The sequence below is a fragment of the Bombina bombina genome, chromosome 11, assembly GCF_027579735.1.
Source record: "Bombina bombina isolate aBomBom1 chromosome 11, aBomBom1.pri, whole genome shotgun sequence".
Taxonomy (NCBI): domain Eukaryota; kingdom Metazoa; phylum Chordata; class Amphibia; order Anura; family Bombinatoridae; genus Bombina; species Bombina bombina.
In genome coordinates, this window is record NC_069509.1 from 53,943,524 (window position 1) to 53,957,764 (window position 14,241).

Below are 14,241 nucleotides of genomic sequence, written 5' to 3' on the forward strand. Positions count from 1 at the left end.
AATAAAAAATAAACAGCTTGGAAACCTGTGGTTATGCTCCCTTATCTCGCTTGACCGTAGCCAATTTGGGCTAGCTATAAATGAGTCTGTGCACTGCTCTAAGCAATCACTGGGTAGCATGTAGCCAGGTACGAATCTCCAGCATTCACTACGGAGTGCGAAACAAGCACAATTTCAGGAGGGATATTACAGTAAAATCATAAAAAATGCATTTTATTACAGTATAGTTATATCTTCATTAAACAAGCATTTTATGTTGGATTACACTTTGAGATTAAAGTCAATTTAAAGCACAAATACTGGTTGTAACGTGCAAATCCTCTTCAATCTCAATGTAGCCTCCTTCCCCACGCCCTACAACGTTGACCCCTTTATCAGACATTTTATTATTACTATCTTTGTGTAATGTGCCAGCTGATCGTTTAAAGCACTGAAGCAAAACTGCACAATGTTATTTATTTTGATGACAGCAGTGTTTGCACAATGTATAACATTGATAAAAGTATTGTGGCAAAACTGCTGTCATATAGAGCTCTAGATATATATGCATGCTACCAAGAAGAAGCATGCTCTTTAACAAAGGATACAAAAAGAACAATGTCATTGTGATAACCAAATTAAATTAGAATTTTTTTTTTATTGTACATTAAATACAAAATGCATTTCCCCATGTAATGTTGAGCAGAGCAAACCAACTTTGTAATATATATTTTGCCACCTTGTTATTCTGTAATGTAACTGAAAATTGTGATTTTATTTTTTCCATTGACCCAAGGAAACTGGAGAACGTGCCACAGAATTCAGAAGCCTGACCCTATGACATGCTACACAACAAAGCATATAAGGAGTATACTCGAAAGTCTTTTCATGGGTTAAGGCACTGGGCTGTATAACAATATACATTTTTGCTGACAAAAATGACTGTCTAAATGCTTTAAAAACATATTCTGTATGTAGAACTTTCTCAAGATTGTGCTTAAAGGGACATAAAACACAAAATGTCAGTTTCAGACAAAGAATACAATTTTAAACAACTTTCTAATTTACTTCTATTATCAAATGTTCTTTGTTCGGTTGGTAACTTTTGTTGAAAAGCAGGCATATGCGCTCTGCGGGGGTCAGCACTCTTTACGCTACATGTGTTCACAGGAAACACTTCCTCCGGAACTCTTAGTTCCCAAAACTGGTGCCCAGGATACACAAGGCTTCACCACGGCCCCATAATAGATGCAATCCATAGACAAATAATCCTCTCACTCAGCGAAGGAACATCAGACAGGTGCGCAATAAAACCAAAGCACATTTATTGAAAACTCACAACACCACGAGACATGCGAGTGAGTCAAACGCATTTCGTTAGACGTAACTTTATCAATGACCATGTAGTGCTCGACACAGACCTAGGTATCTCTTAAACAAAGAATACCATGAGAACAAAGCGAATGTGAGAATATAAATAAAATTAGAAACTTTTTTTTTTTAAATTGTATGTTCTGTCTGAATCACAAAAGAACATTTGAGTTTCATATCCATTCAATTGCTGAAATATATTAAATTTCCCTTTAGTGGAAAACATCTTCTTATTGTGAGTACATATAGATTTTATTTTAAAAATACATTGAACTCATAGCTATTTATAAATCACTTTCCCTCCATCCCAGGACTTTGAAGATTTGTTTTACCCTAAAAATTAAACGCACACAAAGGTTATTTTTTTTAGAATGTAATATTTATTATTAAGTTCAAAAAATGCTTAAAAGTAAAACAATTTAAAAAGGTGCATCTTAAAATATTTCCCTATCCGCAGATTTCTTCATTTCCGTATAATTTACACACTAGATTAAAACATGGCGCTGGCAGATAAAAATTGTAGTCTTTTTCATAAATATCTAGATAATTGGGAGTGGAATTGTTCCTTCTGTACGGGGGGCGGTAGATCAGTGTCAGATGTACTGAGCGCTCCATGTCTCAATGCCATAAAAGCACAAAAATAGCTTAACTGACAATTTCCTTCTGTTTCCTGGCGAGTCCATCCCAGCCAGTATTTTGCTACCACAGAAGACGCATGGAAATGAATATCACACAAAGTGCCATGCTTCACTGGTACAAAGGCTGGCATACAGCACCACGCGTCACTGGTACAAAGGCTAGAATACAGCACCACGCTCATGGCTGTATGCACAGACTGGCAAACAGTGCCACGCTCATGGTTACACGCAGGCTGGCACAGAGGCCCAAGCATATGGCTGTTTATACAAAGCTGGCACAAATACACAATGATTATTCACAGGCAACTGTCACATGGCACATCAAGCTTGCGCTAGGCAGTCTGTAGTGTATACTTTTCCCAACAGGCGGCTTCACACAATCACAGTGTGAGCTCCCTCTAACGGCCCCTGTGGAATGTGGGTGAAGGGGGTGAGACGATAAAGTCCTCTCACGACTGGAGACTGCAAATTACGTTAGAGACGGGTGGAATAAAAGGCTAATTCACAGAACTTATTCAGCCTTCTGTGTAGGAACAAGCACCTGAGAGAGGAAAGATACAGTCAGGATTCAATAAGACAGGAATCGGCAGGTTACACAGCATATTGTACAAACTCATATCACATACACATTAGTGATGGGACTGTGCAGCGGATAGGATTTACTTAAATCTCAAAATGCTGGGAGAACTTGCAAGTTAATTAACCCCTTGTAAGCAGAAGCCTGTCCAGTCTATTTATTAAAGGGACAGTCAAGTCCAAAAAAAACTTTCATGATTTAAATAGGGCATGCAATTTTAAACAACTTCCCAATTTACTTTTATCACCAATTTTGCTTTGTTCGCTTGGTATTCTTAGTTGAAAGCTAAACCTAGGAGGTTCATATGCTAATTTCTTAGACCTTGAAGACTGCCTCTAATCTGAATACATTTTGACCACTAGAGGGCATTAGTTCACATGTTTCATATAGATAACATTGAGCTCATGCACGTAAAGTGATTTAGGAGTGAGCACTGATTGGCTAAACTGCATGTCTGTCAAAAGAAGTGGGGGCAGTCAGCAGAGGCTTAGACACAAGATAATTACAGAGGTAAAACGTGTATTATTATAACTGTTAGATATGCAAAACTGGGGAATGGGTAATAAAGGGATTATCTTTTTAAACAACAAAAATTCTTGTGTTGACTGTCCCTTTAACTCTTTTAGGGTAACCCCAAATTATACACTTACCCATCATTCATCAATTCCAATAGAGCAGGCGTCAGGACCCAGAGCTGTAGGGAAAAGGAGGAAGGTAAAGTAAGAAAATGACTATATGTGAAGATTTCCAGCCTGTCCCTTCCCCATGATCAGGTCTATGAACCTCACACAAGTAGCAACATTGGATTTTGGATATTTTCTGCAGTAAAACGGTCTGTTAAGATAAAAGAATATCAGGACTCAATTTAGGCGAGCGCTATAGACTGTGCAGCATTAGGTATATGGAACATAGCATCAGATATTGAAAGCAGAAATGCAAAACTTCAGGATCTATGATTTGTTAGTGAAACAAATCCCAAAAATGGCCGTGGTTTGTGCTTTCCATTGGTTCTGGCACCAGCTTTATTAGAAGAAAGTGCACGAGTTGTAGCGCTGACAAAGTTAGGTGGTAATAGAAAGTGATTGTGACAGAAGGTTCAGCTTATCAAGACCATTTGCAGGTACAAAACTTCATTCACCATTGAGTTACACAGGAGGTTGTTTCACGTGAACCCACCTAACACATCTCGTGTCTCATCTTCCTTTGGTGTGAGGGGTTCAGTACTTTCATTTTGTGCATCCTCTGAAGAGAGAGACCGAGAACCTTCAAAACAAACAAAAAAAGGAGCAAGGTGAGGGGGGGCATGAATCCTTCTCAATATCTAGTTTACATGCATCAAATAATATTCACTTCTAACTTATAAAAATGGTGTTGTGCTTTTAACACCCTGCATAAGGACAGAAATATAACGGATTTACATCATTTGTAGGGGCAGGGGGATTACAAAGATGCGTAGCCTTTGCAACAAGGAACTGTAAGGCGTGTGGCTAAAAAAGTAAAAAAGAAAACAAACAGATCGATTTGTCACATAGAGGAACAGATCACTCAATAGGAAAGAAAGATTCTCTGAGTATCATAAGATTAATGGGGGGGAAAAAAAAAAAGAAGATTGTACAGTTAGATTTCAACAGAAATAAAGACCAAAAACAGTTTACTGGATACCAGGCAGAAAAAGAAATGAAGACACAGGTGTGTGTGAAAAAAAAAAAGCTGTAACCCCCACTGGTTCTTTGTGATAAACCAGATACTGAAAGTTTCTGCTGCACACTGATTTAGTTAAAGTGCTGACAGTATATAAATAAAATGTTGAATTGTACGTATTAGTTATTTTACCACTTTTCCTATAATTCAACTCTAAAAATCATGGGTTATCCCAACTGTGAGAATTGGAAGTGCAAACTGTAAACTTCATAAGCCCAACCCTGCTACATACCTGTCCCTTATTGGTCTGAGCAAAGATGATAAGATACTGCTAAACTATGCAAGTTTTGCAAAGAAAACAACAGTGAATAGACTAGTCTTATTTGGCCCCTTTAAATAAAGCAATTTAAATAAGGCTATGTAATTTGCTTGTCCTCTTCATATAAATTGTTAAATAGCATATCTAGGTAAACTCAGGAGCAGCCGTGCACTACTGTGAGCTGATTAGTGCCTGTATATTAGGTACACATTGCTAGTGCCGGGTTGCACCCCCTTTTGCCTTCAGAACTGCCTTAATTCTTCGTGGCATAGATTCAACAAGTTGTTGAGAACATTCCTCAGACATTTAGGTCCATATTGACATGATAGCATCACGCAGTTGCTGCAGATTTGTCGGCTGCACATCCATGATGCAAATCTCCCCTTCTACTACATCCCAAAGGTGCTCTATTGGATTGAGATCTGATGATTGTGGAGGCCATTGGAGTACAGTGAACTCATTGTCATGTTCAAGAAACCAGTTTGAGAGGATTTGAGCTTTGTGACATAGTGCATTATCCTGCTGGAAGTAGCCATCAGAAGATGGGCACACTGTAGTCATAAAGGGATGGACATGGTCAGCAACAATACTCAGGTAGGTTGTGGCGTTTTAAACAATGCTCAATAGGTACTAATGGGTCCAAACTGTGCCAAGACTTTCTTAGCTGACAGGATTAGCACCCGGTGTGGTCTTCTGCTGCTGTAGCCCATCTTCTTCAAGGTTCGACGTGTTGTGCGTTCAGAGATGGTTTTCTGCCTACCTTTGTTGCAATGAGTGGTTATTTGAGTCTGCTCATTCTCCTCTGACCTCAACAAAGGCATTGTCGTCCACACAACTGGATATTTTCTCTTTTTCGGACCATTCTCTGTAAACCCTACAGATGTTTGTGCGTGAAAATCCAAGTAGATCAGCAGTTTGTGAAATATTCAGACTGGCACCAACAACCATGCCACGTTCAAAGTCACTTAAATCCCCTTTCTTCCCCATTCTAATGCTCGGTTTGAACTTCAGCAAGTCGTCTTCACCACGTCTAGATGCCTAAATGCATTGAGTTGCTGCCATGTGATTGGCTGATTAGCAATTTGTGTTACCAAGCAACTGAACAGGTGTACCTAATAAAGTGGCCGGTGAGTGTACGTCTTGTCATTAACTCACCTAATGTGCTCAGCTAGCTTCCAGCCATGCATTGCTGCTTCTTCAACAAAGGATACCAAGAGAATGAAGGAAATGTCATAATAAAAAGTAAATTGCAAAGAGGTTTAAAATCATGTTCTATCTGAATCATGAACAAAATATTTGGAGCGCTCGTGTGCAACGGTAAATGCAGGTGGCGGATTGCTGCCTCCAGAGGAGAAGCTGGGCAGACAGGGGCGAATATGTGCTCCCCTGTCCGCCACAGAATCATTAATCAAGCTCTATGTACACATAAAATTCCCTTTAAAGTCAGAATTACATATTCATGGGTCAGACAGAGCATGCAGCTTTAAAAGCCTTTTCAGTTTACTCCTATTAACAAATTTACTTTGTTAAAAAAAGAATACCTAGGTATGCTCAGAAGTAGTAATGCACTACTGGGAGCTAGTGGCTACACACATGCCTCTTGTCATTGGCTCACCAGATGCGTTCAGCTAGCTCCCTGTAGTTCATTGTAGCTTGTAGAGCTGACTTAGGTTTAATCCCTTGCAGAGGTTAAACACAGTTATATGCAGTAGAGCAATAATACAATGCGCTAACACATTACAATATTTTCTTTTTTGACTTTTATGTCCCTTTAATGAGAGTGCGATCTAGCGCTCACCTCGGTGTGTGGGGACAATCTCAGGAGTGCCAGCCGCAGAGAGATTCTACAAGACAAAAGTTACAAAATGATACAAAGAAACGTCCAAGACCCTCTATTAAACGCAGAAGTTTTCACTTGCCTCTGTGTGAGACGGCTCACTGCTCAGGGAGCCCAGAAGAGCGGGACGTTCACTGTCAGAAACCGCAGACATGTCCTCGTCTTCCTCATGGATGGGAGAGGAAGGAGACCGCAGGCCACTGAGGAAGAGAACATATATATGAGGGGTGCAGGAAAGCACATGCATAAAGCTTATCAGAGAGAGCACTTGCACACGCTATAAAGAGGGGAAACGTTTAAATCATCACAATTTTCTCAGACGGAGAACCCATGGCTGAATTACAGATGTGTCCTCAGTATTGTAAATCCAAAACCTATGGGCCTGAGCATGTTAGTAGAACCACTGATAAGGAAGCAGTCCCAGGACTACATGATTTTACAGTCTGACAAAAGCTGGGCCCATATTAAAGGGATATAAACCCCCCAAAAATAATAATTCATGATTCCGATAGATCACCGGTTTACAAACTTGTCCTCAGACCTCCCTAAGAGGCCAGATTTTCAGGATTACCTTGGGTGAGAGCAGGTAAAATAACCATGGTTACTGATCAGCTGATTATTTCACCTGTGCTCTAGCTCAGATATCCTCAAAATGTTGCCTGTTAGGGAAGTCTGAGAACAGGTTTGAAAACCACCAGTGCAATAAATCATACCATTTAAAAAAAAAAAATTAATTTACCTTTATTGCCAAATTGTGTTCATTCTCTTGGTATCCTTTGCTGAAAACTAGGGAGGTACGCTCAGGAGTGTGCACGTGTCTGCAACACTATATGGCAGCAGTTTTGCATCAATGTTATACATTAGCAAGAGCACTAGATGGCAGCACTTTTTCCTGCCAGTGCTCTAGATATGTGCATGCGATCCATCTATATATCTCTTCAATAAAGAATACCATGAGAACAAAAACAAAATACAGCATAGAATATAATGCATTTTCATCTTTGCTTCCATGACCCTTTGATCTGTTCTGGCCACTTCCAAGGAATTAGAATTATATTTTACTTTTAATCGAAAGTGGATATTTCCATAGCAGATTTGTGGACCTCATTACTGGGTACTACACAAGGATAAATACGGTGTCAAGCTCAGTTTATTTAACCTGACACAGCTGAGACAAGTAGCCTATTCATTCACTGAGAAAAGGGCCACATTTTTGAGACAAGATGTTTTGATCCTATAGTTTTGCTGTGATGATAAAGCTGCCTATTTATATATTTTATTTTCTTAAGAAGAAACGCGTGTTGGTCCTTACCTGTCGGGGGTCTTGGTGTGCTTGCTTTTGTGGTGAGTGTTGTCAGGTGGTACACGGGTGGGAAGACCCTCATTATAGGAAATTTCTTCATACAACGGAGCAGTGGGTGGAGGGGACCGTAATCCATTAAGGGCCTCCAGTAGAGAAATAGGTTCAAACCCTGGAGGGAGATTATCAGCCCCCTACAGAAAGAAAGCACAGGGGATAGCGAGTATGTCAGCTGTGGCGCAGTAGGCAGTCTGCTAGTATACTAAACTAGTAATCACGAATTTGCTACTCACGTTATTGTCATCATGTTCCAGTGTTTGCGCCAACACAGGGCTGAATGAAATAGGGGGCAGAGGCCCGGGCTTCCTGCGAACTGCACGGATCTGTAGGAGGGCACGAAATGCTGTGCAAGAAAGTATTACATTGTTACAACTGTACACTCAGTGCCTGCACAATGAATCGTAAAGGTACACAAAACTCACGAAGTCTACAGATGGGGCAGTTGTTGGCCTGGTAGCGTAGAGTATCCGCACAGGAATTACACAGACATAGGTGCCGGCAGGGCAGAATCAGGGTGTCCCGCAGATCAGACAGACACACAACACATTCATTGCTATTGTCGCTATTCTCATCCTCTGATGGCTGAAAATGGGACAAACAATTAGGAAAAAAAAAAAAATCTTATTATGTTTTACAAAATACGTCTCATTCATATATTTCACGGTTATGCTGACTATACCAATTGGCTTTAAAAATAAAGTCTTGTTGAGGAAAATCCCATAATTTAGCAACCAATGAGAAAATGCTTCCTCCAAGAATGTTCTGCTGAAACTCTGAAGGCTTGTTGTAAGGGGTTCACTGTGCTACTTGAGAGAACGGGATATAAATAAAATGTATCAAGCAATTCCTGTCTAGCATGTTGCAGGGTCAAGTTAAAACATGTAGCATAAACAAAAATATTGTAATAAAAGCATTATGGGGTGACATTTGGGGTGTCTGGTACGGTTGAGTATGACGCTCTGAGGATTTGTTACCTTGGTCTCCTGATTGTTCTTGTTTTCAATGCCATAAATTTCTTGCAACAGATAACTGACCCGATCCACCTATAAGATACAAAATAACAGACTGTAGCGGGGACCATCAGAACCCAGACATATCAACGCGCCACATCCAACTCGCCAGCAGCAGAAAACACAATGCTAAGAGAATCAGTACAAGTGTAAACATCACAACACCTAAATAATCAAACCCACACTGCTCCTGACAGCATCAGTAACCCCCTAATCTAGAACACCGTGTCACCAATACACTGATGTAAACCTCACTGCTCCTGACGAGTGATAAACAGCATCAGTAACCCCCTAATCTGGTCTAGAACACTGTGTCACCAATACACTGATGTAACCCTCACTGCTCCTGACGAGTGACAAACAGCATCATAACCCCCTAATCTGGTCTAGAACACTGTGTCACCAATACACTGATGTAACCCTCACTGCTCCTGACGAGTGACAAACAGCATCAGTAACCCCCTAATCTGGTCTAGAACACTGTGTCACCAATACACTGATGTAACCCTCACTGCTCCTGACGAGTGACAAACAGCATCATAACCCCCTAATCTGGTCTAGAACACTGTGTCACCAATACACTGATGTAACCCTCACTGCTCCTGAGTGACAAACAGCATTAGAATCACCTAATCTGGTCTAGAACACTGTGTCACCAATACACTGATGTAACCCTCACTGCTCCCGACAGTGACAAACAGCATCATAACCCCCTAATCTGATCTAGAACACTGTGTCACCAATACACTGATGTAACCCTCACTGCTCCCGACAGTGATAAACAGCATCAGTAACCCCCTAATCTGATCTAGAACACTGTGTCACCAATACACTGATGTAACCCTCACTGCTCCTGACGAGTGACAAACAGCATCAGAATCACCTAATCTGGTCTAGAACACTGTGTCACCAATACACTGATGTAACCCTCACTGCTCCCGACAGTGATAAACAGCATCAGTAACCCCCTAATCTGATCTAGAACACTGTGTCACCAATACACTGATGTAACCCTCACTGCTCCTGAGTGACAAACAGCATCAGAATCGCCTAATCTGGTCTAGAACACTGTGTCACCAATACACTGATGTAACCCTCACTGCTCCTGAGTGACAAACAGCATCAGAATCACCTAATCTGGTCTAGAACACTGTGTCACCAATACACTTATGTAACCCTCACTGCTCCTGACAGTGACAAACAGAATCAGAATCACCTAATCTGGTCTAGAACACTGTCACCAATACACTGATGTAACCCTCACTGCTCCTGAGTGACAAACAGCATCAGAATCACCTAATCTGATCTAGAACACTGTGTCACCAATACACTGATGTAACCCTCACTGCTCCTGAGTGACAAACAGCATCAGAATCACCTAATCTGATCTAGAACACTGCGTCACCAATACACTGATGTAACCCTCACTGCTCCTGACAGTGACAAACAGCATCATAACCCCCTAATCTGATCTAGAACACTGTGTCACCAATACACTGATGTAACCCTCACTGCTCCTGACAGTGACAAACAGTATCAGAATCACCTAATCTGATCTAGAACACTGTGTCACCAATACACTGAAGTAACCCTCACTGCTCCTGACAGTGACAAACAGCATCAGAATCACCTAATCTGGTCTAGAACACTGTGTCACCAATACACTGATGTAACCCTCACTGCTCCTGACAGTGACAAACAGCATCATAACCCCCTAATCTGGTCTAGAACACTGCGTCACCAATACACTGATGTAACCCTCACTGCTCCTGACAGTGACAAACAGCATCATAAGCCCCTAATCTGATCTAGAACACTGTGTCACCAATACACTGATGTAACCCTCACTGCTCCTGACAGTGACAAACAGTATCAGAATCACCTAATCTGGTCTAGAACACTGTGTCACCAATACACTGATGTAACCCTCACTGCTCCGGGACAGTGACAAACAGCATCATAAGCCCCTAATCTGGTCTAGAACACTGTGTCACCAATACACTGATGTAACCCTCACTGCTCCTGAGAGTGACAAACAGCATCAGAATCACCTAATCTGGTCTAGAACACTGTGTCACCAATACACTGATGTAACCCTCACTGCTCCTGACAGTGACAAACAGCATCAGAATCACCTAATCTGGTCTAGAACACTGTGTCACCAATACACTGATGTAACCCACACTGCTCCTGACAGTGATAAACAGCATCAGAATCACCTAATCTGATCTAGAACACTGTGTCACCAATACACTGATGTAACCCACACTGCTCCTGACAGTGACAAACAGCATCATAACCCTCTAATCTGATCTAGAACACTGTGTCACCAATACACTGATGTAACCCTCACTGCTCCTGACAGTGACAAACAGCATCAGAATCACCTAATCTGATCTAGAACACTGTGTCACCAATACACTGATGTAACCCTCACTGCTCCTGACAGTGACAAACAGCATCATAACCCCCTAATCTGATCTAGAACACTGTGTCACCAATACACTGATGTAACCCTCACTGCTCCTGAGTGACAAACAGCATCAGAATCACCTAATCTGATCTAGAACACTGTGTCACCAATACACTGATGTAACCCTCACTGCTCCTGACAGTGACAAACAGCATCAGAATCACCTAATCTGGTCTAGAACACTGTCACCAATACACTGATGTAACCCTCACTGCTCCTGACAGTGACAAACAGCATCAGAATCACCTAATATGATCTAGAACACTGTGTCACCAATACACTGATGTAACCCTCACTGCTCCTGAGTGACAAACAGCATCATAACCCCCTAATCTGATCTAGAACACTGTGTCACCAATACACTGATGTAACCCTCACTGCTCCTGAGTGACAAACAGCATCATAACCCCCTAATCTGATCTAGAACACTGTGTCACCAATACACTGATGTAACCCTCACTGCTCCTGAGTGACAAACAGCATTAGAATCACCTAATCTGGTCTAGAACACTGTGTCACCAATACACTGATGTAACCCTCACTGCTCCCGACAGTGACAAACAGCATCATAACCCCCTAATCTGATCTAGAACACTGTGTCACCAATACACTGATGTAACCCTCACTGCTCCCGACAGTGATAAACAGCATCAGTAACCCCCTAATCTGATCTAGAACACTGTGTCACCAATACACTGATGTAACCCTCACTGCTCCTGACGAGTGACAAACAGCATCAGAATCACCTAATCTGGTCTAGAACACTGTGTCACCAATACACTGATGTAACCCTCACTGCTCCCGACAGTGATAAACAGCATCAGTAACCCCCTAATCTGATCTAGAACACTGTGTCACCAATACACTGATGTAACCCTCACTGCTCCTGAGTGACAAACAGCATCAGAATCGCCTAATCTGGTCTAGAACACTGTGTCACCAATACACTGATGTAACCCTCACTGCTCCTGAGTGACAAACAGCATCAGAATCACCTAATCTGGTCTAGAACACTGTGTCACCAATACACTTATGTAACCCTCACTGCTCCTGACAGTGACAAACAGAATCAGAATCACCTAATCTGGTCTAGAACACTGTCACCAATACACTGATGTAACCCTCACTGCTCCTGAGTGACAAACAGCATCAGAATCACCTAATCTGATCTAGAACACTGTGTCACCAATACACTGATGTAACCCTCACTGCTCCTGAGTGACAAACAGCATCAGAATCACCTAATCTGATCTAGAACACTGCGTCACCAATACACTGATGTAACCCTCACTGCTCCTGACAGTGACAAACAGCATCATAACCCCCTAATCTGATCTAGAACACTGTGTCACCAATACACTGATGTAACCCTCACTGCTCCTGACAGTGACAAACAGTATCAGAATCACCTAATCTGATCTAGAACACTGTGTCACCAATACACTGAAGTAACCCTCACTGCTCCTGACAGTGACAAACAGCATCAGAATCACCTAATCTGGTCTAGAACACTGTGTCACCAATACACTGATGTAACCCTCACTGCTCCTGACAGTGACAAACAGCATCATAACCCCCTAATCTGGTCTAGAACACTGCGTCACCAATACACTGATGTAACCCTCACTGCTCCTGACAGTGACAAACAGCATCATAAGCCCCTAATCTGATCTAGAACACTGTGTCACCAATACACTGATGTAACCCTCACTGCTCCTGACAGTGACAAACAGTATCAGAATCACCTAATCTGGTCTAGAACACTGTGTCACCAATACACTGATGTAACCCTCACTGCTCCGGGACAGTGACAAACAGCATCATAAGCCCCTAATCTGGTCTAGAACACTGTGTCACCAATACACTGATGTAACCCTCACTGCTCCTGAGAGTGACAAACAGCATCAGAATCACCTAATCTGGTCTAGAACACTGTGTCACCAATACACTGATGTAACCCTCACTGCTCCTGACAGTGACAAACAGCATCAGAATCACCTAATCTGGTCTAGAACACTGTGTCACCAATACACTGATGTAACCCACACTGCTCCTGACAGTGATAAACAGCATCAGAATCACCTAATCTGATCTAGAACACTGTGTCACCAATACACTGATGTAACCCACACTGCTCCTGACAGTGACAAACAGCATCATAACCCTCTAATCTGATCTAGAACACTGTGTCACCAATACACTGATGTAACCCTCACTGCTCCTGACAGTGACAAACAGCATCAGAATCACCTAATCTGATCTAGAACACTGTGTCACCAATACACTGATGTAACCCTCACTGCTCCTGACAGTGACAAACAGCATCATAACCCCCTAATCTGATCTAGAACACTGTGTCACCAATACACTGATGTAACCCTCACTGCTCCTGAGTGACAAACAGCATCAGAATCACCTAATCTGATCTAGAACACTGTGTCACCAATACACTGATGTAACCCTCACTGCTCCTGACAGTGACAAACAGCATCAGAATCACCTAATCTGGTCTAGAACACTGTCACCAATACACTGATGTAACCCTCACTGCTCCTGACAGTGACAAACAGCATCAGAATCACCTAATATGATCTAGAACACTGTGTCACCAATACACTGATGTAACCCTCACTGCTCCTGAGTGACAAACAGCATCATAACCCCCTAATCTGATCTAGAACACTGTGTCACCAATACACTGATGTAACCCTCACTGCTCCTGAGTGACAAACAGCATCATAACCCCCTAATCTGATCTAGAACACTGTGTCACCAATACACTGATGTAACCCTCACTGCTCCTGAGTGACAAACAGCATCAGAATTACCTAATCTGGTCTAGAACACTGTGTCACCAATACACTGATGTAACCCTCACTGCTCCTGATAGTGACAAACAGCATCAGAATCACCTAATCTGGTCTAGAACACTGTCACCAATACACTGATGTAACCCTCACTGCTCCTGACAGTGACAAACAGCATCAGAATCCCCTAATCTGGTCTAGAACACTGTCACCAATACACTGATGTAAC

At 41.9% G+C, this 14,241-nt stretch overlaps 1 protein-coding gene across 1 annotated transcript in view; it reads right to left on the reverse strand.

The window, feature by feature from the left end:
* Positions 1-1,707: 1,707 nt before the first annotated feature.
* MGRN1 (mahogunin ring finger 1) overlaps positions 1,708-14,241 on the reverse strand; it is a 30,587-nt gene continuing 18,053 nt past the window's right edge. Inside the window, exons 10-18 of the mRNA XM_053694638.1 lie at positions 8,697-8,765; positions 8,145-8,304; positions 7,956-8,065; positions 7,675-7,856; positions 6,445-6,562; positions 6,324-6,369; positions 3,742-3,828; positions 3,216-3,259; positions 1,708-2,529 (exon numbers count right to left, since the gene is read on the reverse strand). Coding sequence (XP_053550613.1) covers positions 3,219-3,259; positions 3,742-3,828; positions 6,324-6,369; positions 6,445-6,562; positions 7,675-7,856; positions 7,956-8,065; positions 8,145-8,304; positions 8,697-8,765 — 813 coding nt within the window. The 3' untranslated portion in view covers positions 1,708-2,529; positions 3,216-3,218. The remainder of the gene's footprint in view (positions 2,530-3,215; positions 3,260-3,741; positions 3,829-6,323; positions 6,370-6,444; positions 6,563-7,674; positions 7,857-7,955; positions 8,066-8,144; positions 8,305-8,696; positions 8,766-14,241) is intronic.